At 51.0% G+C, this 23,048-nt stretch overlaps 2 protein-coding genes and 5 non-coding genes across 9 annotated transcripts in view; 4 read left to right on the forward strand and 3 right to left on the reverse strand.

Annotated features, from left to right (window-relative positions):
• Positions 1-121: 121 nt before the first annotated feature.
• Positions 122-193, reverse strand: TRNAP-AGG (transfer RNA proline (anticodon AGG)). The gene has a single exon. It is a non-coding gene; the product is annotated as a tRNA-Pro (tRNA).
• A 252-nt stretch (positions 194-445) lies between these two features.
• On the forward strand, positions 446-517 carry TRNAA-UGC (transfer RNA alanine (anticodon UGC)). The gene has a single exon. It is a non-coding gene; the product is annotated as a tRNA-Ala (tRNA).
• Positions 518-931: 414 nt separating this feature from the next.
• Positions 932-1,003, reverse strand: TRNAP-AGG (transfer RNA proline (anticodon AGG)). Its single transcript has one exon. It is a non-coding gene; the product is annotated as a tRNA-Pro (tRNA).
• A 311-nt stretch (positions 1,004-1,314) lies between these two features.
• On the forward strand, positions 1,315-1,397 carry TRNAS-CGA (transfer RNA serine (anticodon CGA)). The gene has a single exon. It is a non-coding gene; the product is annotated as a tRNA-Ser (tRNA).
• A 386-nt stretch (positions 1,398-1,783) lies between these two features.
• On the forward strand, positions 1,784-1,855 carry TRNAP-UGG (transfer RNA proline (anticodon UGG)). Its single transcript has one exon. It is a non-coding gene; the product is annotated as a tRNA-Pro (tRNA).
• A 555-nt stretch (positions 1,856-2,410) lies between these two features.
• FTCD (formimidoyltransferase cyclodeaminase) lies at positions 2,411-9,351 on the forward strand. Its single transcript, XM_010228496.2, has 14 exons — positions 2,411-2,503; positions 3,674-3,857; positions 4,393-4,521; positions 4,738-4,826; positions 5,092-5,271; positions 5,364-5,501; positions 5,862-5,993; positions 6,821-6,882; positions 7,190-7,319; positions 7,482-7,643; positions 8,066-8,109; positions 8,261-8,399; positions 8,874-8,969; positions 9,234-9,351. Exons 1-14 carry the CDS (start codon positions 2,450-2,452, stop codon positions 9,318-9,320), a joined length of 1,626 nt encoding a protein of 541 aa, XP_010226798.2. The 5' UTR covers positions 2,411-2,449; the 3' UTR covers positions 9,321-9,351.
• A 6,132-nt stretch (positions 9,352-15,483) lies between these two features.
• The window catches only part of COL6A2 (collagen type VI alpha 2 chain), a 29,933-nt gene continuing 22,368 nt past the window's right edge, over positions 15,484-23,048 (reverse strand). For 2 of the 3 annotated variants that reach the window (XM_010228488.2, XM_088536709.1), the window contains one exon: positions 15,484-16,319. In XM_010228488.2, coding sequence (XP_010226790.2) covers positions 15,712-16,319 — 608 coding nt within the window. In that variant the 3' untranslated portion in view covers positions 15,484-15,711. Of the gene's footprint in view, positions 16,320-21,121; positions 21,575-23,048 lie in introns of those variants that run through there. The other variant, XM_010228489.2, reaches the window with a different exon arrangement.

The following is a 23,048-nucleotide window of genomic DNA, read 5'->3' on the forward strand; positions in this document are numbered from 1 at the left end:
GTGCAGCAGCTCCACTTGCCCTGGAGGGCCCAATGACCTGGGGCAACATGGGGGGAGGATGCCAAAGGTGAGGACCCAGATAAGCTCTGGGATGAGGAGGCACCCACGGTTCCCAAAAGGAGGGCTCGTCCGGGAGTTGAACCCGGGACCTCTCGCACCCTAAGCGAGAATCATACCCCTAGACCAACGAGCCACCCCGCTGCACTCTCAGCACAGCCCGGCCTCGCCGCCCGTGCGGGGCGCTCAGCACCCGTCGCGCTGCTCCCCGGCCTCCACAGCAGCAGCCGCAGCTGCAGCACAGAGGGCCCTGCACCTCTGCCAGCCTGCTTGGCGGCGCTGCCCTGTGTGTGGCAGTGCACAGAGCTCCACAGCAGCAGCGGGGCTGCAGGTGCCATGCGAGGGGCGGGCAGCAGTGCCCGGCGGGCACAGGCACCGCCCCAGGCAGGGGGATGTAGCTCAGTGGGAGAGCGCTTGCTTTGCATGTAAGAGGCCCTGGGTTCAAGCCCCAGCATCTCCACACACTTTTCCACACAGTGCTACCTTCTCCCCCCGTGCAGTTTCTGGGGAGATTTTCCTCAGTTGCACATAGCCCGAGCCCTCTCCTTGGATCACAGGTTTCTCCCCAGTTCCCATAAAAAAATTCTCTGGTGCTTGTTCTCTTCCCATCCCCTGGCAGCTGCCAGCTCTGGGCTTGGTGGGTGCAGGCGCTGGGGCCCCCTGGGCAGCTCTGAGTTTTTGGGTCCAATGAGTGCAGGAACGGGAAGGCTCCTGCCTGGTGCTGCCTCTGCCCCGCAGAGCAGCATCGCTCCCAGCCTCGCTACAGGCAGGGGCTTGCGACAGATGGCCCAGGCCGCCAGGCTGCCCGTGGCTGTGATGTGAGGCATTACTGGGCCCTGTGTTCCTGCGGGGTCCGCACCCATGTCCAAAAGGAGGGCTCGTCCGGGAGTTGAACCCGGGACCTCTCGCACCCTAAGCGAGAATCATACCCCTAGACCAACGAGCCAGGATGCCCAAGAGCTCTGTGCATCCAGTGGATGTGTCTCGGCTTTTTGGGCTGCTGAGGGAGGCTGGTGGTGATGTTCTCTTTGCATCCCACAGATTTTTTTGGGGCAAGGTCCATGTTGCCAGTCCAAGGAAGCAGAATGATACTTAGCTGTGTGTGCAGGCAGAGCAACAGCAGACAGCCTGGAGACTTTCCCACTTCCTAGAAATCAGAGTGGCTATGAGAGACCTGGGCAAGATGCCCACCCAGGCCACACAGATGCCTGAGGGCAGAGAAATGTCTGCACGCAGCAAGCAGCCCTGCCCCCTGGGGCTGTGATGGCCGAGGGGTGAAGGCGTTGGACTCGAAATCCAATAGGGGTTTCCCTGCGCAGGTTCGAATCCTGCTCACAGCGAGAGGTTTTACTTGGGGGGAGTCCAGGGCTTGTGCTGGGGGTCTCCAGTTTGCACCCAGGGCTGCAAAACTGGGAGCCCTTGCACAGGGAAAGCCTCGATCCTGCTGGGTGCTGTTGTAGCATCCTGAAGGCAGGTGTGCATCCCTGAGGCATGAGAGAGCGGGGAATGCCGCAAGTGCAACATGCAGAGAGAGCCCTCAAGTTCCTCGGCAAATCCCCTGTGCTGCTTTTTCTTTTCTCTGCAGGTGAACATGAAGCCTGAGAGCAGAGGAAGGAGAGCCAAACATTTGTTGAGACCTGTCTCCCAGCAGCCCAGGGCCCCATTTCTTGTCCAGGGCTGTGGGATGAGGGAGCTGAGCTTGGTGGGGTTCCTTTTATGTCACTGTGGCTCGTTGGTCTAGGGGTATGATTCTCGCTTTGGGTGCGAGAGGTCCCGGGTTCAAATCCCGGACGAGCCCTCCTTTTCAGCACCACTGGCCCTGCTGCAGCCTGGCCACTGTAACAAGGCCCCAGGAGCGCAAAATCTTCAGCTACGGGGGTCAGGAGAGGACCTGAAGGACCGTGAGGACCTTCCCTGTGTGGGTCTCTCCCTTGCAGCAGCCAGGGCTCCCTGCTGTCCCCATCCTCCAGGGACAGCGGGGCCGTCTCATGTCTCTGCTGATGTGGATGGTGGTAGCCACGAGGGATGGACCCCACACCAGATGGCTGCTTTCCACCACGTGGCAGTGTCTCCCATGATTAGTGGGCAGAGACTAGGGATTACTGGTGAGCACTGCCACCGGACCAGGGACACATCGCCTACTGCCACACAAAGCCCGGAAGGACTTTTCTGCCCAAAGTCATTGCACTTTGGTTTTCTTTTTCTTTTTTCTTTTTTTTTTTCTTTTTTGGCTTTGGATCAGCATAGTTAATGAGAAACCCCAGCTCCAGGAAAAAAATAACTGATTGGACACTAGAAAGGCTTTTGGGTGCCCGTGGCCCTGGAAAGGACAGGTCAGGCAAACAAGCACAGCTCAGAGAGCCCAGGGGTGGCACAGGCAGACGCCAGCACCATGGCCAAGCTGGTGGAGTGTGTCCCCAATTTTTCGGAGGGGAATAACAAAGAGGTAAGGGAGATGTGTGGAGGAGGCGATGGGGTGGGCGGCATTGCGGGAGAAGGTGCAGGGGGCTCAGAGGTCAGGGCTGTGCATCAGATATCTCTGCACAGTGCAATGTGATTAGCTCAGGGTGAACTTCTGGAGCATTTTATTCCTTCAAATTTGTAGCTCAGCTCTGGTTTTCTTCTCTGTTGACATTCGGCCCTTTTTTGCTAGCTAAAATCCACCCAAAGTCAAGTCAGAGAAAGTTTGTGTTGTTTCCTAGGGAGAAAAGCAAGCCCACAAGGGCCAGAGACTACAGGAGACAGCTTGCAGTGTTTCAGAGGCACTTCACTGGTCCCCAAGGGTGCTTGCTCAGGACTGATGGTGCCCCAAGGCTCTGTTTTGGCTGAGCACCCTGGGCAGGCACATGGCTAGTGATGGCCTGTGCAGTCAGTGACCACTGCCAGGCTCTTCCCTGCCTCTCCTGACAGAGCTATGCGCTGTCTGGACATGGCTAAAGCTGAGAGTGCCCCAAAGCAGTCCCTGATCCCCTTTTTGCAGCTCTGTGAGAAAGGGGGTGGAGGGAGTGGATTGGAGTCCTGCTCCTTTCTGCTGCCCATAGGTTGCCTGAGAGTCAGGGACTGGCATATCTCATTTGGAAAACCCTCTTTCTGTTGTTTTGTCAAATATTGTGCTGCCCAGGTTAAAATGCCATGCTGGGTGTCTGCCTCAGACTGAACTTTGGCCCTTTCGGGGAGGCGACACGAAGGCCACACTAAAAGCTCTGTTTCCCTTAGGAAATGGGCTTTACAGGGCAGATCAGTTTTGAAGCCGGCAGAGGAGAGTGTCCTCAGGAAGAGCAATGTGTAACAGACCTCTCCAGCACGTAGATGGCACCAGATCAACTCTCCCTCCTTTGCTCAGGGCTGCAGCTTGCAGGGAGTCCTGTGCTCCAGTGCTGTGTGTGCTGTTTGGCAGCAGGATGCTGACGCATTAGAGTCCTGCATCCTCAGTGGCACAGGGTTGTACCCACCAGCGTGTGGTCTCCTTAGTGGTACAGCGTTGTACCCACCGGTGTGTGGCCTCCTCCTCGATCATGGCCCCCAAGCCCCAAAAGGCTCCTCCACGTTGCACAGCTCCTGGGGCTGATGGGTACCTGCCAGCTCCATTGCCTTGCCTGTCTCCGCTCTCCCGCAGGTGATCGAGGCGCTGGGACAAGCCATCTCCCGGACACCCGGCTGCCTGCTGCTGGATGTGGATGCCGGCCCCTCCACCAATCGCACTGTCTACACCTTTGTGGGGATCCCAGAGGCTGTTGTGGAAGGGGCACTGAGTGCAGCTCGAGCAGCTGCACAGCATATTGACATGAGGCAGCACAAGGGTGAGCTCCCGAGAGGCCTGGGTGCCACCCCCACACTGAGCAGCCCTAGGCCTAGGAGCCATCCCCATGCCAAGCACCCCTTGGTAGTTGGGTCCCAGGGCAAGCTTCCGTGTTGGCTCCGGCACATGGGGATGGCTCCTGGACTGCCTTGCCTGGCTGGAGCTGTGCGCTGGCTTGCAGGTCCCTCCAGCTCAAAACCTCCCTTTTCCTCACAGAGGCTAAAAACTGATGCCAAGTCATTGCCAGCAGCCAAGTATGGCACTTTTCTCCATCTCTGGCAAGCCGCACTGCCAGGCTGGATGCTGGCTGGACCACACAAAGCTCTTGCTTGTCTTATGGAGAGCCTGAAAGCCTCCTTTTACTGGGCTGGGGTACATATTAGTGGCTCAGACACAGCTTTCCTTGCGGTGGAAAGGCTTTGGGCAGGCTGGCTGTGAGCTGAGTCTCCAAAACGGCTGGTAAAAGGCCTTCATCCCTCCTTGTCCTGCTTGCTCTTACCTGTTCCCTTCCTTCTAATGCCTGGTCCTGTCCCTAGGTGAACACCCTCGCATGGGGGCCCTGGACGTGTGCCCCTTTGTGCCAGTGAGGAACGTGAGCATGGAGGAGTGCGTTGCCTGCGCCTGCAGCTTCGGGCAGCGCTTGTCCACGGAGCTGGGGGTGCCTGGTGAGTGGGGGAAACGCTGATTGCCCAAGGCTGTGCCTCCATCTGCACCAATGTTCTCCTATAGAAAAGTAGTTGCTGTTATTCTAATAGGGAAAAAAATAGTTTTTGTCCACAAATGGGCAAAGGTGGACCAGTGGTCCCTAGTAGACGATGTGCCACAGCCCTTTCTCCCTAGGGTCATTTGGCCTGTCCGTCGTTCCCTGCTCTCTCTTGCAGTTTACCTGTACGGAGAAGCAGCGCGGCAGGAGAGCAGGAAATCCTTGCCAGCCATCCGCGCCGGGGAGTACGAGGCGCTCCCCGAAAAGGTGAGTGTGCACAGGCTGTCCTGACTAATGGGCAAGCCGAGCAGCATCTCCTGGGCCTTGCTGAGGAGAGGAGCCTCACTAGGGGAGGCCAGGCTGAGAGGAGCCAGTGAAATGCTCTAGATGCTGCTGATGTGGAAGGGGTTATTGCAGGCATGGGCTGGGGAGGGACAGCTTGCATTGTGGTGCAGCCTCAGCAGCTCACTCGTGCCATTTCCCCACGCTAGAAACCCACTTTCCTCCCTCCCTCGGTGCTCCCCTCCCACAGCTTGCGAAACCAGAGTGGGCTCCCGATTTTGGACCCCCCACCTTTGTGCCCCGGTGGGGAGCCACAGTGACAGGGGCCCGCACCTTCCTCATCGCCTACAACATCAACCTGCTCTGCACCAAGGAGTTGGCTCACCGCATCGCCCTCAACATCCGTGAGCAGGGCCGCGGCGCTGAGCAGGTACCCTGGTGCTGGGCACGGTCCTGCTCCCCCCGACGCATCCCGGGGCTGAGTCGGGCACTGCGTGCCTTGACCACAGCAGCTCTTTGCAGCCCGGGCGCTTGAAGAAGGTCCAGGGCATAGGCTGGTATTTGGAGGAAGAGAATATAGCCCAGGTTTCCACAAACCTCCTGGACTTTGAGACCACACCGCTCCATGAAGTCTACGAGGAGGTGTGCCAAGACGCAGAGGTGAGGGGCATAGGGTGGCACATGATACTTTCCTCACCTGGGTGCTTTGCAGAGGTTATCCTACCTTTCAGGTTATCCCTGCAAGCTTTTGGCCAGGTCCCATGGTCTGGGTCTATTTTTTCTCACTCTCAACTCAATAAAACCAGGCAGAGACCCAAGCAACAAGAAACCCCAAATACTTCATCATTTGCTGCTAATTTTCAGCTCCAGGCTCACCTCTGCAAGGCACGGGATGTATCGAAGGCATTTCTGCTGTCCCGTGGATCCCAGGAAAGGGACCATCAATCCAGGATGGAAGAGTGGTGGCAGGGGCATAGCAAGTGGCTCTGGAAGGTATCACACTTCTGCTATCCTTTGCAGGCGCTGAAGCTCCCTGTGGTGGGGTCACAACTGGTAGGACTTATTCCCAAAAAGGCCATGCTGGATGCAGCTGAGTTTTACATCAAGAGGGACAAACTTTTCATCCTGGAGGAGGAACACAAGATAAGGCTGGTAACGTGGCTCTTTCAGCACCAAGACTGGGGTGGGATCGCAAGAAAGACTCCCCCACACACACACCATCCCCAACCCTCCCCGTCAATGCTTGGAGACTTGACATCAGGTCAGCCCGTACGCAGGTTGCATGCGCTTGTGGCATTTGGCTTGGGAATGACCTGGCAAACTGTGATTACACAGAGTGAGAGGCAAACTGATTTATTGTCATGGCCCATAGAATTTGAGATGCTGAAGGGAGGAAAAAATTAAACATCCTGTGAGGGCAGAGTGTGGGCAGCAGCATCTCAGCCGGCTTGTGTGAAAGCAGGAAGTGAAAGTAGACGTCCACGAAGTCTGAGGACAGCATTTGCCACCACAAGAAACTGTCCCAGGATGTGTGCAAGATGAAAACAAAAAGACAGGCACCAGTTTTTAGTTTTGGATGGGAAGGGAATGGGGAGGGATTTTTTTCGCCCTATGAGGAATGTGCTAGATAAGAGCAAGGTAATTATTTATCAGTGAAGTTTTCATTTGCTCTCAGGTGGTTGTGAGCATGCCCCAGCGTTGGGATGGGAATTCAGCCCTGGTGACACAGCGTAGGCGGCTACAGCAGTTCAAGTATTTTGGCCTAGCTCTTCTTCCCTCTGCCCTGGGTAGTAATCCACCGAGCTGTCTTCTAGGGGTCAAAGAGCTCGCAGTTAGTTAAGGTAGTGAGTGAAAACAGAGTGGGAGGCATGGGTACACAGTGGGCACGGGAGGTTCGTGCCTGGCAGCACTGCCGGGCCTTGTGCGTGCACATGTTGCGCCTACGCGCAGACTGATGTGGCTTGTGCTGCTCCTTGCAGGTGGTCAGCCGCCTGGGCCTGGATTCCCTGTCTCCGTTTAACCCCCGGGAGCGCATCATTGAGTAGGGATCGCCTCCCCTTCTTGCTTTTCTTGATCGTGTTTCGTGTCTGCCTGGATGGGAGAACCCCATGCTCTGCATTTTTTTTTTATTGAGTTAATTTTGGGAGCAGTGCTTGCATCCCTGCCATCTTTGGGCTCCTCTATGGCCCAGGGTACTGTCCTGCTGAATGCTGCAGAGACAGAGAGATGGACCCGGATGTCTCCTCGCTGGGGGGCAAAGGGACGGGGCAGGGGTGGCCAGTGTCCCCATGCACGAGGCGCTGGCCGCTGGCGCGGTGGCTCTAGCTTACAGCGCTGCTGTGCTGCAGGTACCTGGTGCAGGCCGGAGAAGCGGCCAGGGGTCTGGTGGCCAAGCCGCTGGGGGCCTTCGTGCGAGCGGTCGGCGAGCGGTCGGCAGCGCCGGGAGGAGGCTCCGTGTCTGCAGCCGTGTCTGCGCTGGTAGGTGTCCCCGCTCCAGGGTGGGTAGCGTGACCCTGCTTACCTGGGTGCTCCTGAGGATGGCTTCCTGGCAGGCTTGGAGGGGACCTGGCATGGTGGCAGAGCCGGGCTCGGACTTCTCTAGTGACTCCCACCGGAGCATTTACTGCCCCGTCCTTGCAGGGAGCTGCGCTGGGCTGCATGGTGGGGCTCATGAGCTATGGGAAGCGGCAGTTTGAGGAGCTGGACGCTGTCATGAGGAAGCTGATCCCCCCCTTCCACCAGGCCATGGATGAGCTGGTGGCCATGGTGGATGCTGATTCCCATGCCTTCAGCAGCTACATGGTGAGATCCTGCTGCTGTCGGGCACGCGGCAGAGAAGGGGGTGGTTTTTCCAGTTGGGAACAGGGTGATGGCATTGCATCCTACTCCACGGATCTGTGGGGGTGGAGCTGGAAACTCAACCTCAGGAATTGGCTGTGGGGGCATGTGCTCCTGCTGTCTCCATTGAGTGGGTGAAGATGGCTCCACCATCCTCAGAGCGCTCTCGTTTGTCCAGAGAAGCAGCTGAGCCTGCGTAAATCTCTGCTCAGAAAGGGTCTCCTGGACTGGCAACTAAAAACAGTCTATAACCTGGGTGAGAAACACCACATGCAGTATAGGGACTTATTTAGAGTTTGGAAACTGAGAGGTATACAACAAAACCCAATGTGAGGCACACAGGGTCTCAGGCCCTGGTTGACCAAAGCTGCTTTTTTTCCCTGCAGGAAGCTATGAAGCTGCCAAAAAACACCGCTGGTGAGAAGGTGAGGTGAGCTGGGCTGGCTTCAGGGAGGACGTGGCTCATGGCACAACCCGAAGGCTGGCAGGGGGGCGGGGGATCGCCTGTGGCAGGAGAAGAGCCACCTGGGGCCGCGCGTGCTCGTCCTGGTGCTCAGCACGGGGCTGGCCTCTCTCGCCAGGCGCGCAGCCGCCCTGCAGCAGGGGCTGAAGGCGGCGGTGGAAGTGCCCTGTGCCCTGGCAGAGAAGGTGAGCGGGCTGTGGCCCGCGCTGCAGGAGCTGGCACGCCACTGCAACCTGGCCTGCAAGTCTGACATCCAGGTACGGCGCCGTGCTCAGGAGCCGCTTTGGCCACGGCGCTCCGCACCCTGTCCTGGCTTCGCAGGCTGCCCGTCTTGTGAACCTCTCCTGTAAGGCTTCCCACTGCTGAACAGCTCAGCTGGTTGTGGAGACCAGTCATCTCAAGTTCTGCTTCTTGAACCAGACAGTATTTTTAGCCCACTAACTGTCCGGCAGGTCGCAGTCTGTCTGGGCTCTCTTGAATCCATTTCCCCCTCTGTGGCAAAGCTGCAGTTCCTGCCTTGCAAACCATAGGCCAAAAATAACGGGGTTGGAAAGCACCACTCCACATAACAGGCCAGGCCTGCCTGCTGCAATGAACATTGAGTCACTGAGATCAGAAATCTGGGGGCAACTTAGAGGAAAAGGATCTGACCTAGTGCAAGACATGAAAATGTTGCTCCGTTTCACTAGTTAGGCTACTGAAAACACTTTTCACAGAGCTTTTTCTCATAGGTGGGAGCCAAGATGCTGGAAGCTGGTGTGTTTGGTGCCTATTGCAACGTCATGATCAATCTCAAAGACATAACGGATGAGCAGTTCAAGCAAGTGGTAAGCAGGGGCTACCCTGTGCCCTGGTGTCAGCAGTGTGTGGAGGCCCTGCGGCTGGGACAAGTGGGACAGACATGGAAAGGAGGTCCCAAGATCCTCTTGTGCCAGGGCTGGGTGGCCCAGGCACACAGCACCCCCGGCCTTCACCGTGAGCAGGGTTTGTGCTGGGCTGTGCATGGCAGGGTCAGGCAGCATATATGGCGAGCGAGTTACTTCTGTGTCCTATCATGTGGCAAATGATTAACTTCCTCTTTCCTCCTGCAGATGTCCCAGAAGGTCTCTGGTCTGTTGGACGAGGCAAAGCAGAACTTGGAGCTTGTGCTGGCGCTGCTGGAGAAGCGGTCAGCATGAGAAGCGCTCAGGGCAAGGCTGTGGAGCTGCAGGGTGGCAAATACAGCTGGGAAACATGCCAGGTGTCCCTGCCTGAGTTTCTTTGGCACGCACGTCAAGACAGCTGCTCTGCTTAGGCACCATCCCCAAGTTTGTCCGTGCCAGGTTGGGTGCAGTGGCCCATGCTGAGGTCTCACCAGCCTGCTCCAGCCAGCTATACAAGGCTAGAGCGGCCAGCACCAGCTGGAAGAACTCACAAAGCACAGACTGGAGGGCATGGCTGGGATAGGAAAACCCTATGCATGAACATCTCCTGACCTCCCTCACAACCCGCATGTTTTTGTGCTCAGAAAACATCCCGTGACATCCCCCCCTCCTCCTCCAGGCCTGGGGAATATCCTCCCTGTGAGTCACTTGCTGCAAGGTATCTTTTTTTACTGTGCATAACAAGCACGTTTGCATTGCTCACTGGCATGGAGAGAGGAGTGGTGCCAAACACAGGGCAGCACAAGGGTGTGTAAATAGGGTCAGGGACAACATAGGGAGAAGCTCTGCCCCACCAGCCTGGGGAAGACAAGATAAGCGTCAGGTACTCAGCGCTTCCTCACGTCTCCATCTGCTCCATGGACGAGAACCGCCTACATCCCTAGGTCTAATGGCAGATATTCCCTCCCTCCCATCACTTTAGCACCCTGAGCGTGACCTGCTCCAGGGGAACTCTTGCCGCCCCCAGCCTCCATTTCTCTGGCGGGAAGAGGGGAGGTGTCACCAGCAGGCACTGAGCTGCCTGTGCAAGGGTAAGGGGTGCCTCTGCAAGGGCTGTCCCAGCTCCAGAGCATTTGTACCCAGGAGTCAGACTGAAACACCTGGGTGTCTGGACAGATCTTCCTGGTCGGGTCAATGGCATCGCTGTCGGCTCTCACCTTGACACTGGGACATTTGGCTAAATCCTAATGCCTTGGGCAAGGGGCTCAGCCCTTTCCACATCGGTCCCCTTCCCGGATCCTGTGTGGACACCTGGTGCATGAACCAGGGTTCACGGCTGGGACGCCTGACTCACCCCATCAGCTGATGCCGGGTACCGCAAACCACCATCGGGTTTTTATCAGGCCTGGCAGACCTTTGTGCCTGGGCTGGGTGCGGAGTGTTTGTGTTTCCCTGCGTGTCCAAGGTGACTGCCAGTGCAGTGGCAAAGCCAGTTTCAGGGCTGTAGGGCATCAGCCCTGCCCTCAGGCAGGGTCCACCTATTTAAAGGGTGCTGGAAGGCTGGTCCTACCACCCTGGGGAGAAGAGCTCTGCTAGGGCAACAGGGCTGCTGCTGGGAGAGGTTGTGGTTCTTCTCGGCTACAAAAGCAGAGGTTTGACATTTTTGCATTTATGGCAAAGGGGGCTAACAACTGTATTGCATGGGCACGTGTGTGTGTGTGTGGGGGACGGGGGACGGGGGACTATGCCTTGCTGAAGGGATCCATATAGCCATAATAGGGGGTGAGGGGGAGGCTAAAGGACTCACCACAAAGACCCTGCTGAGTCCAGCAGACCCTGAGCCAAGGCAGGCTGGGGACAGCCCCTGGCTCAGTGACTGAACACAGCGCGCTCACTGCAATTGCCTTTGCGGGGTCAGTTTTCTAAAGATTAGGTAAAAGCGGCTCCCACGGTAGCAGTGCATGGCAGACGTGGGGCAGCGGGAGCACAGGGGCCTGCGGGCCGGGGCGCACTGATCCTGCAGCTGGGCAGCGATGCTGCGCCCTCATTCCTCAGTGTCTGCACAGGTAGGGGCTAAACGCACCAGCTTGCTTGGAGGACGTGCTTTGGGCCTGGGAGAGTTTATTCTTTCCTTTAACCCCCTTTGTGTTGAAGCCACCTGCCCAGGCTCTGCTGGGTGCGCTGCGGCAGGGTAGTTGTTGCTGGGGAATGTGGCTGACACCAAGAGGGACAGGGCAGCTGTGAGGACTGATGGTGGAGTGCAAACCTGGGGAGATGAATATTGTGGTCTGTGCTCAAATATCTACCAGATATAGATAGTTGGGGCAGATGAGCCAGGTCCTGGCTGCTCACAGCCCCATGGCACACCTGCGGTAGGACATATCCTGTGAAAGGGACATGTCCCCAGGGAGCCAGGAGCAGCAATGCCATGGTACACCCTGGGGCTACACATCAGAGCTGTTTGCACAGCTGGGCCTGCCCAGATCCAAGGATAATGAATTCAGTGCTGAGTCAGTGCCCAGCTGGGCTGAGGGGAGGTTAGTCTTGGCTTAGCCAAGTCTGAAGACCAACGTGCAGCTGAGAGAGCCATGTTCCACCTTCGGATTGCAGTGGATGGTGTGCCCTTGCCATGGTGCCAGGGCCAGTGAAGGTGTGCAAAACAAGAGGCCCATGTTGCCCAGACCACATTCTTGCAGAAGGTGTGGGAGTGAAGAGAGCCATAGGGTCTGGCTTGGACTACAAGAGTGGCTGTTAACCTCTCCCCTTGTCCTTCCCTTCCAGCTTGGAGGCACCAGGAGCATGTGGAACAACACCCAAGGTGAGGGGGCACCGCAGGGCAGTTGGGGGGCCTGGGCAGAGCCATGGGCTCCACTAGCTTCCAAAGGGAATACTTTGTTACCGGAGGAGGACGGGGCATTGCTTGTGATGGGAGGGGCTGGGGTCAGCAGGCACCAGCTGTCTAGGGAGAGCCACGAGGTCTGGCTGTGCTTGCAAACATATATTCTCCTCTTCCCAGGAACACCTGGAACGGTGTCACCACCACAAGTGCAGATTTGCCCACCTGCCCCTGCACCATACCCAGCACCGCCCCCCGTGGTGCATCCCCCAGCACCCCAAGGGGGCTACCCCTGCGGTCCTCCTCCGCCTGGACATCCCCCCCCCGGCCCCCACCCACCGGGGCATCCCCCCCCCGGCCCCCACCCACCAGGGCACCACCACCACGGGCACCACCACCACAAGCACCACCACCACGGGCCCCCTCCGCCAGGGGGGCAGGTGTACCCACCATGCCCGCCTGGCTGTCATCATAAGAAGGACAAGAAGCACAAGAAGCACAAGAAGCACAAGTGTGGCCATAAGCACCACGGAGGCAAGGTAAGGAGGAATGTCAAGCACCTAAACACCACTCTCCACTTGGAGAGAGAAGGTCTTTCCAAATGCTTCCCAGAAGCCACCAAAAATGCCTTCTCAATGACTGGTGCTATCTGTAGCACGTTTGAATAAGCATCTACTAAACAAAAACCCCAGTTCCACCATCAGACAAGAATTTTGCAAACAAACCAAACCATAATCTCACCTTGGTGTTTAATGCCTTGGAAAGTTATCAGCCTTGATGTTTTCCCTCACTGACAGAGGGCAGAACCCTTCCAGATTGTAATTAACCTGAACATCCTTTTTAAATATCCTTCCCCCTCCCCAGCCCTACCACAATAATATTTTGCAAATGTCAGCATACAAATTCTGCTCATGTGCAAAGGTACTTGGAGAAAGGTGAATTAGTGGTTCTGGAGGCAGTCAGGGTGCACCAGACATGTATGCCACAGACTCAGTCCTGACCCAGGCCGGCACTGGCACCGTGAAGCCACCTGATCCTTTTGTGGCTCCTCCACTGGGTCAGCTCTAGCTGTTGAACTTGTGCTGTCAGCTTAGCATCAGCACAGACTTGCAGCAACTCCTATCAGCAGTAGGATCAAAGACACCTATAGTAAAAGTCATGAGAGAGGTATTTCCATGCTATCCTAAAATTATATAATCTCTTCCTCCTCCAGCATTCCTCAAGCAGCTCAAGCAGCAGTTCTGATTCTGACTAAGGAGGATGGCTCCCACTCGCCCAGTGATGAATCAACAGAAGAAGCAAAACATGAAGATGAATGTCCCATGAGGACTATCAGTTTGTTCATTTTTCCTTTCTCTACAAACTGAGTTGCCTGTTGAGTGATTTTTTTCCTGTTTTTAGTTTGTAAATTCTGTAGTCTGAAATCACTGCATGAACAGAATCACCAATTCCTTCCCCTGTCTTTAGCTACAGCCCCTGCCTGCATGGGGATTCACTCTCTTGTCTCCACATTTCACCAAAAATGATCCATGAAGACTGCAGACAGCAGCACAGGGAGCACCATGTGTTGACTTGCAGTCTGCTCTTTGGTGTGTGACTATCACTGTATGATAATGCCAATTCCCAAAGGGATCCCACCACTTGTTAGAGCTCCTTAAACCTTGTATAAACCTTGTTAGTTGTGATCCCTCTCCTTGATAAGCTGTACAGATTGCCAGAGTAAAAATTTGGATATTTGAAATAGAAAAAAAGAAGTGTGTTTTCCTTTGCTAGACTTCTGGACCATGACTACATGACTGTGGCATGCTCAGCATATACTACATACTAAATGGTTCTCGGCAAGGTGTTAGAGGCTCTGTCAACTCAGTGGGCTGCCCATGGCCAGTGTTTTTTGCTGGCCTAGGTTTTCAGGAACCAGCTTCTGCATTTGAGATCTTTGTTGCATTACTGGCTGAGGGGGTGAGCATGTGTGTATGTGCGTGTTTTGGGGCAGGAGATTCCATACTTGGAATTCAACCTAGAACAGCTAGCCTAGAACAGCTAGGCATTCAACCTAGAACAGCTGTCCTCTCACCATGGTCTCTGCCTGGATGTTGTTATATTTCATCCTGTTCCTTCTCAAGAAGCTCCACTTACAGCTGTCCTTTTCAAAGGCACAAAAAACATGGCAGTGATACAACAGCACACTCAGCAATAGCTTCTCACAGCCATGTCTGCGCTGGCCTGGGCATGCGTGTGTGCTGGCAGCACCTCCTCGTATCCTGCTGCGGGCCCCTCTGCACCCTCTGCCTAAGGGACCCCCCTACACAAAACCCACATCCTGCCCGACCTCTCCTCCCCACACCACCTCCATAATCCCATATTCCACCTTGCAGCAATGCCCCGTTCTCTGCGTGTTGCCCTGATCCACTTTCCATGCTCTAGATACACAAACGCTGGATGAAATAAGAACTGAAGGAGGTAAGGGGAAAGCTTGTTTCAGCTGTAACACCACCTCTGCAGTGGGAAAAGACATACAGAATTGCCAAATAGTTGGGGCTAGAAGGGGTGGTTGGAGATCACCTGGTTCAACTCACCTGCTCAAGCAGAATCAGCTACTACAGATAGCTCAGGATAATGTCCAGCCAGACACCAGTGACCTTGCACTCCTCTTGCAAGGAAAAGCAGAAGACAGTGTTTCTTGAACATCAGCAATGAGGTGAGTCTGGTGAAATGCTGCAGTCCTTGGGAAGATCATTGCCATGGTCACACCTAGGCATGTGCCCAGGGCTGGAGCTATAAGCTGAGCCAGCCTAACTGCAGACTTCACTCTGACTCCTGGAGAGATGTGTTGATTTACAGAATGGTGCTCTGTGACTTCTAAGAAAAGTCAAGCCAGTTTATCATCAAGAGTATCAGCTGTTCAGTAAAACAAACACAAAAGAACTATAGAGACTTTTCAGGATAGAGTGAAAAGAGTTTATTTGTTGATTTTTGCAGACAGCACAATTCCAGTTCAAATCTGGGTAGTGCTTGGCAGACACTGGTTGGAATAAGGCACCATAGTTATTTTGAGCACATTGGGATGACAGGGTGAGGCAACTGTGCCTGGCGTACTGTCTGGCATTTTGAGAGATGCTGGACCTCTCAGACTTATTCAGGCTAGACTCAGAATTATGGGTACTGCAACAGGTTTTGATAAAGGTAGGAATAGCAGAAAGAGGTAACAGAGGTATGTCCCACAGGAGAATGAAAATCTCTAAGCTGATCTATGAAGTGTGGGATTGATCCCTGAAAGGAGCATCTGCAGACAACTGTGTAAGGGACTGCGCCTAATTTAGGCTGATGGGCATCTTGAGGCCCATCCCATCACTCCTGGAAAAAAAGGAACAGCAACCAAAAAAAAAAGTCACCACGGAGTGTTCTCACGGGGCAGAAGCACTAAGAGAAGAAAAAGGATGAGGTGGTGATTGGGACCATAAAACTCCTCAAAGGCGGGCGAGGGAAAGCAATAGTTTCTGAAAATTAGAAATGATCATTTGTTCTATTGAACTAGAAAAGTTTCCTGCTTCTTTGGTGAGGCCTCCTAACCTTACAGTACATACACAAAGGAATGGCTTGGTATGTGTAAAGCGTTACAGATGTACTTTGTATGGCTCTGTATCCTGCTTTGATCTTGGTTGTAATTAGCACCATAAATGTAAGATACACTTAATCATAAAAATCAAACATGAGCTCTGAATTTTTGCTAGAAAGGAAAACCCAGAGGGCAGCTGTGTACAGACTGTTCTGGATGAGCTCAGAGTTGCTAGCGACCATACAAAGGGAAGAAAATAAGGAATATCTAGGGTGTGTATATTGGTGAGGGGAGGATATGTGCACTCTCTTCAATTAACATATCCACCTAATGAACCTATCAAAGAAGCCGGGCTGGGAGAGGCTGGCATAGTCCTTCTCCCGGAAGATGGCTGCCCGGTCCCCGAGGCCAAGCTTCAGCAAGACATCCATGTCTACATCACTCCCAAGAGCCACAACTGTGGGCATAACATCCTGCTTCTTCATGGAGTCAATGGCCTCCTCAAGGTTCTGGCTTCCTGTGATGCCATCGGTGATAAAGACAAAGGAGAGCTCAGCATTGCGTCGTGCAACTCGTTGCGTGTCCCCAGGCCTGCGCACAATGTTGTTGATGGCGTGAATGATGGCCGACCCAATGTTGGAGGATGAATCCAGATACTTGATCTGTGCTAGGGCGTTAGAGATTTCAGTCAGGTTGTATGTCAAGGGGAAGACTACATCCTGCTCTCTCTCACTGCCATACTGCATGAGGGCGATCCTAGCATTCATGTTGTCATTGTTGCTTCTGGCCAGTGTGAGCTGTTGGGCTACCTCCTCCACAAACTTGGAGGCCTTCCGGAAATTCTGCTCCCCAATCCGTTCAGAGCCATCGAGCAAGAAGACGACATCAACGGGGCGCTGTGTGCACTGGGCCACTGAAAGCTCTGCGGGAAAGAGAAAAACAACAGTTGCGGGTGGAAGAAAGCCTACAAGAGAAGACTGGGGCTTCCCCTGTGCAATATGGGCTAGAATAGCTGCTGTGTATTTTGCCTAAGAAGGACCATCTGTTGGTGCCTGGTAACAGGATCTTTGCTTTTGATTTCCTCAGATCCTAGACAATGGCTCTTAATGGGCATTAATTCTGAGGCCTATGAGAGAGCACCACAAGCATCCATGACATTAGACAGATCTGTGCTTTACATCCACCTTTTTATGCTAGAGTCCTGCCCCTCTGTATAAGATGTCTAGAGATTAATGGCAGGTAGTCTTTGGCAAACCTCTCAGTTATATTTAGAGTGCGGTCGACTTCTGGAAGAATTCTTCATGCACAGATCTGCTGGCTGGAAGCTGATTTCACACTGTGCCAAGATTGGTTTCATCAGTAATCACTAACTCCTGAAGAACTTATAAAGGCTGGATCATGTGGTTAAAATATGATAGGAAAATCTTCTTAAGTGTTTTGGATCAGCACCTGTCCACAAAGGAGGCATGTAGGCATATGAATATATGCAGTGAATGATCTGAAAGTAAATAAAAACCCACACTGCACAAAACACGCACAAAAAGGCAGAAGAAAACAACAACACACACTCAGCTGTTAGCTTTAAGTCATTCTTTTGTCCCCTTGTAGCAGCTGTGTTGCATTTCATATTCTTCTGCATGCATTCTTCTCTAAGAAACACTTCAATTTCTACATTTTTCAATTTTGTTCCATATTTGGGATAAGAATTCTTCTGAGTTTTCTTCTCCACCGAAAATCACCAGGAAAATGATTACAACAGCAACATTAGTTTGTGATGTATGTGCTAGGACTGGCCACTTCTTGAGGTGTTCCATCATGGCAGTAGCAGAGCAATAGCCATACTATGCCCTGTCAAGCAATCCTACAATGAGGACTTTAGGATTAAATCTTGAAAGTGGTAAGGTGAAAAAAAACAGAGCAGACATCATGTTGTGTTGTATGACTGGCAAACCACAGAGGACTCTGGAGCAGCTTCAAACTGAACACCCATTTCCAGCAAGGGGTAACTTTCATTATGAGTTTCATATTAAGTTGTACTTCAGTATGACGAACAAATCCATCTACCTGACAAAATCCTCCTGAATATTGTTATACATGGGGCCGGATTCAGCACTGTGAGGTACTAAAAGCAAAGTACTCTATAATTCTTCATATGATCTGAACAAAATGAACGCCAGTTTAGCAGGAAAGTATAGCTATACACAACAAAACTTAGCAGGTCTACAGTGCATTTAAAAAGCCAGCAGTAACTGCAGGTGACTGAACACAAAATTCAACAGCCTGGGACTGTGTTCCCATGTAGTGCGAATGCTGATGTTATACATTGTACCCGCAGATTATTTGACACCACTTCTGCCCATGATAAAACAGCAATACCTGATACAGCCATCTCCAATTGGAAGCAACAGATATTTCTTCATCAGCTGTGTATAACATCATATTTCTAAATTCATTACTCCACTCTTAAAGCAATAAAGGTATGTACTCACCTCTGAATATTCTTAGAAAAGGGTTGTCTAAAGTAGATTCATATTGCAGATATTAGTACACAAGTGCTGCTTCCAGAAGGCTATTTTACCTTGGCAGTACCTGCAGCAGTGAACTCCAGGCCCTTACATGTTCTGTGAAGGCTTCATGTAACCATGAAATGGGAGAAGCATGCCCCTTTCAACACACAATCTGAACTTTAAGTAAGATTTTGCAAGAGGAGAAATGAGGACTGTATATCATGCCAAATAATGTCCTGGTGCTCATCGCTATGCGGTCACCTTTCTGGTGATTACAATCCCCTAAAAGGATCTAAAGTGAGCTTTAAGAGATCCTAGTTAAGCAGACACAAACAGGTTGCCACAGAGGACAGCATCACTCCATGAAGCTTCAAGAAGAGTATAATATATGGCTAGCTCCCCATGGAGCTGCTTTTCAAATGTCTACTGCATGGGCACCCCCAAGAGAAAAGCTTCTTGCTGCCCAGTCCTCCTGGATGGAGGTCATGGATAAACACCTTTACACATGAGTTATGAGAACATTAACATAGAGAACAGTGCAGCAGCAACAAAATCATGTGTTCTGCTCCATTCTGTATCATGCTTTGGTTGAACCTTTTTCTCATTTCTGGAAGGATATTGGCACAATTTCAGCAAGAGCTCTGCATATAGCAATACCTGCAAAAATTTGCTCCTCAGTATGCCTGTTACCAACAGAGAGAAAAAATTAGGGGAGACCAAAGAGCATTTCACCTTGCAAGGGGCTTGAGATTTTCATTTTCGACTGCAGATGATCCTAGGAAAAAAAGCCGTTGGTTGCACCACCATGACTTAAACTAAATAATCTCTTCATATTGTGCTTTTAAATTGAGTCCCAACCCTTTTTATGCAGCTTACAGTGAGGCAAAAATACTTGTAGCTCACCATACGGTAAACTGTATGCTAGGAAACATCTAAAGTAGCCTAAAGCAAGCAGCAATGAATAAATATCATCAACTTTCTTGCCATTGGTAACTCAACTAATGATGTACATGTGCAAGGTAATCTCAGCCATCCACATAATGCTCCAGGACTCAACAGGAGTATGTTATCAAACCACTACATCCACTTGCTTTTGTCCAATAAGGATCAATGCAAATACTGTTCAGGCAAGAGAGACATTTTCTCATAAATATTCTTCCAAGTTAATTGAAGATTTTTTTAGAGGTACAAAAAAAGTTAGTTTCCAATACTTATACTGCTTTGTTTGGAAATATTTCCAATGGAAATGGAATAAGCAACCATGATGACATCTAAACCCACTTTCCTAAAGCTCTATCGAACTCCAGTCTTAGCCAGCAAGACAGTTTAGCCCCAAAATGTTTCTCTCAAAGTCGTATTTCCTTCGGGCATCCAGTCGTTCTTGTGCTCAAGGACTTCTTAGCCTCATGACTGGAGCAACTTAATTGAGTTTAGTCTTCTCATATGCACTACAACAGGCTAAATCTCACACTAATTTTTAGGATAAAATTCAAAATACAGTAGAGAATTTGACCTCGCAAAGACCATCCATACGTGGATTATAAGAAGGTGTTACCATATATGGATTTGTATACAGACAGATCCTCATCCTTCTGCTAAATCTTTGCCTAAAACTGAGCAAACCATTTAAAGCTAGGAAGAACTCTTTGAACCACTTTTTTTCCCCCTTTTATTCCAATAGTGGAATTCTTTGAACTTCTAGTATTGCACAGACCAGGAGCAAAAATGTGCTAAAATGCTGACAGAAAGGTTGACTTTGAGAGTTGCATTTAGCTTGATCACAAGTTGAATGACACAAGCACCACCTTTGAGTGCCTGTTGCTGGACAACTTCTAGCCTAGTTTGGCAAGCCCCAGTTTTTGGAACAAAGTTCAAATAAAACCTAGTAATATGTTCAAAGTAGGTAAATTGCTCATTCCAAATCTCATTTCTGAGCTTGGCTACAGTTTGGTAACTGTCTCCACTTTATATACCTGAAAACAAACTGCATAACAGGCCAAAATGCATTATTTAAAGACTTTACATCTCCATTCTGCCCATTAAATAGTACATTTGCGCAGTAGACTTTATTGCAATAATACCACGTCAGTCGGAGAGGCTGCAAAATTCACTTGCAAGCATTAAATACCTCTACACTTGCATCCGTACACTCAAGTCTTGTGTTACCTTCTTATAGCTTTACAGGGCAATGTTTATTTTAGAAGCAAATATTGCATTCATCTATCTAACTTTTAGTGAAAGCCCTTGACAGGTGAACTCATGGACATATTGCTCCTTGTCTAAGCAAACGTACCACAGCACAAGTGGTAGGACTATAGACTCTCTGAATCAAGACTAGAACTGGTTATGGATTTTATGAACTATACTATATCATGTTTAAATATGTGCTTTTATACATCTTTATGTATCACATAGTTATGACTGCACAGTCATGGATTTTGCTTTAGATTTCCTGGTCCTACATAACTATCTCCCGGCTATGAATAGCTATATGTAGCTATTTAAGACAGAGAGAAAACAAACACACACATACACAACAAATATACAAGTGGAGTAAAAAGCACACACAAAACATATATTCTGACAAAAGCACTCTTCTGGGTTTTGCATTCTTGATGGAAAGCCAGGAACGTCTTTCTTTACTGCTCACTCTTTCCTTTTAATACTACAAACTGTCTATTGAACGGTCGTATAGAAACACTAGCTGCAGCGAAAGGAGATGCATCTTGCTTGGCCAGGTTTGCCATACAAATGGCTTGTACAACCTGAAGACAGCAGCACCCAGTTAACCAGAAGACAGAGCTCAGAAGACACTTCAGAAGCAGTCAGCAAAAAGGAACGTAGGAAGTGTGGGGAAAGCACATCACTAGGCTCTCTACACCCAACTGCTTTCCCCTGCCCTCAGTCATACACATGCCAGCAGGCTCATCACTGAGTCTTGGCCTGTGTATCTGAGAACCCTGCAGTGCTCTATCCCCGCTACAGCAGACTAGCTTGCCAAGCAGGAGGGGAAGGTGAAAGCTTGGCCAATTCTGAGACCAAGGCAGAGCAGCTGTCCTGCTAGTGCCTGGAAGTTCCTCTGCAGGAAAGTAGTAGGTAAAGTAGAAGCATCGCTTGTAATCTAAGGAGAAAGCTGCCATGCTCTTCAGCCAGCCAAGCTGGAGACATCCACCCCTTGTGCCACGTCACTGGCTGAACACAACCAAGCTATCTCACTACTTGCGTTTCTCCTAAACTAAAAGCATCTATTGACGTACCCATCCTCTCTGCCATCAGAGGAAGGACGTTTACAGATCCAAATGATTCTCCCATCTCCACTAGGCCTCTACCTTCACCCACATCATGTGATCTATAATGGAGATGTCAGCAAGATGTCAGCAAAGCCCTAACACGGTTTCTGGGTCGCCCACGATCTCGCTGTGCACCATTTTGAAGGTGTCAATGAACAGGTCCATCCACTCTTGCCGCTCATTTCCAGTGGCAAACTTGGCTTTTTCGGCGGTATAGGCCAAAGTGGCCACCAGCTGGGTGTACATGCTGGGGTCCTGGGTTTCCCGCGTGGAGTTTAGGAACTGGGCGATCGAATGTATGGTGCTGGGGAAATCTATGTTGACTCCCTCTTCCATGGGGCGGAAAATAAGTGGGTTTACGTTCCCAGGGTTCCTGTCATCTGTAAGTGAGCGTCAAAAGAATATTTTCAGGGCTTTCTAGCAATGGCTCTCTCTGAATGCTACCTGGATTTTCTACATACACTGCACCAGATGAGAAAAGAGCTAACAAGGGACAGAGAAGTAAAGACCAATGTTAGACTTGAAATTTCAAGATCTAAATCTCCCTGTTAGAGTAAGTGTCCCAAGGCTGAATGTGGCTCCTGTGCTGAAAGCTCTTCCTGGGCTTTTTGCAAGAAAGGCTGGAGCCAAAGACACTCTTCACTGGGTGAAGGGAAAAATGCCAATGTTTTGCAGAACAGTCCGTAAAGGTACCTAGAACAAAGCAGCTCTTCAGTGATGAAGGAAAGATCGACCCCTAGTAAGGCCAGATGAGGGATACTACAACTAGCGCTTATGCAGGTTGAGGCAAAATAATTATTTATATCTTAGAGATGTTCTGCCTGAGACACCTGACATACGGAATTATATAATACTAAATCCCAAAGAGCATTAGAAACAAAAAATATGTATGTAAAGATTCATTTTTGAGAAATGAATTAAATTATGGACCAAGTAGCTGTCTCAAATACCTGAGAAAATAAACAGCATCTGATGATTTAATGACACGGAAAATATCACATTTGCTTGACTAACTATAGGATTCTTACTGATATCATACACCCCTCAAACAAGAGTCCTCAGAAAAATGACACTAAAACATAACTGTCTGGTCTCTTCCAAGTAGCCCACCATATTCATGACGGAGGAAGAGCAACACCTTTTCTGCATATGGGATAGGTTGATAGCAGCTGTCAAGTACTTTTGAACTCTATTACATGCAAACTGTATGCAAGATGTTATATAGCTGGGGTCTGGAAAGACATCTAAGGGAAAGCATCGCATAAGCTCCTTGCTTGGCACTTAGCCCTCTGTACTTTCACTAGAATTGATATTCGGTTGTGTATAATTTTCCTTTGTGACACCTGTGATAATTCAGGAGCCCAAGAACCTTGGTTTCCACCTGACTGTACCAACATTGTAGTGTAATAAAACCCCAAAGCCGGAAACGAAGCTTTTGGTATGGGTTAGAAAAAGCCTCACAGAGCATCATGCAGTCTCTGTCAAAGCAATTGGTCAGTTGAGATTTGCTCAGCATTGAACCCTGTCTGGGCCCCACATCTAGAAACACTCCGCTATCCTTTAAGAACCTCAGTGAGATAAGGAGAAACAGGTCTATCTTGAAGAGTGGCATGCCTTCCTGGCTTCCTCTATCTGTGGATGCGAATTCATAAAGCTAGTGACTCATCTGCCTCTGCAAGGCAGCAGAGAGGACACTGGGATATAATGGCTGTCCCTCTGTCCTGACGTAACACGTCTCTCCATATTCTCATGACAATATTCAGGCTGGAGATAAAGTTGTTCCTTTAAGCACTAGGATTGCAATTCTTAAAGTTTAAGGGCAAAGAACAAGGCTGAGGACAGCTCTGTCATTGA

This window comes from Tinamus guttatus, unplaced genomic scaffold (assembly GCF_059628265.1).
Source record: "Tinamus guttatus ecotype Peru unplaced genomic scaffold, ASM5962826v1 Tinamus_guttatus_pri_ptg000702l, whole genome shotgun sequence".
Lineage (NCBI taxonomy): Eukaryota > Metazoa > Chordata > Aves > Tinamiformes > Tinamidae > Tinamus > Tinamus guttatus.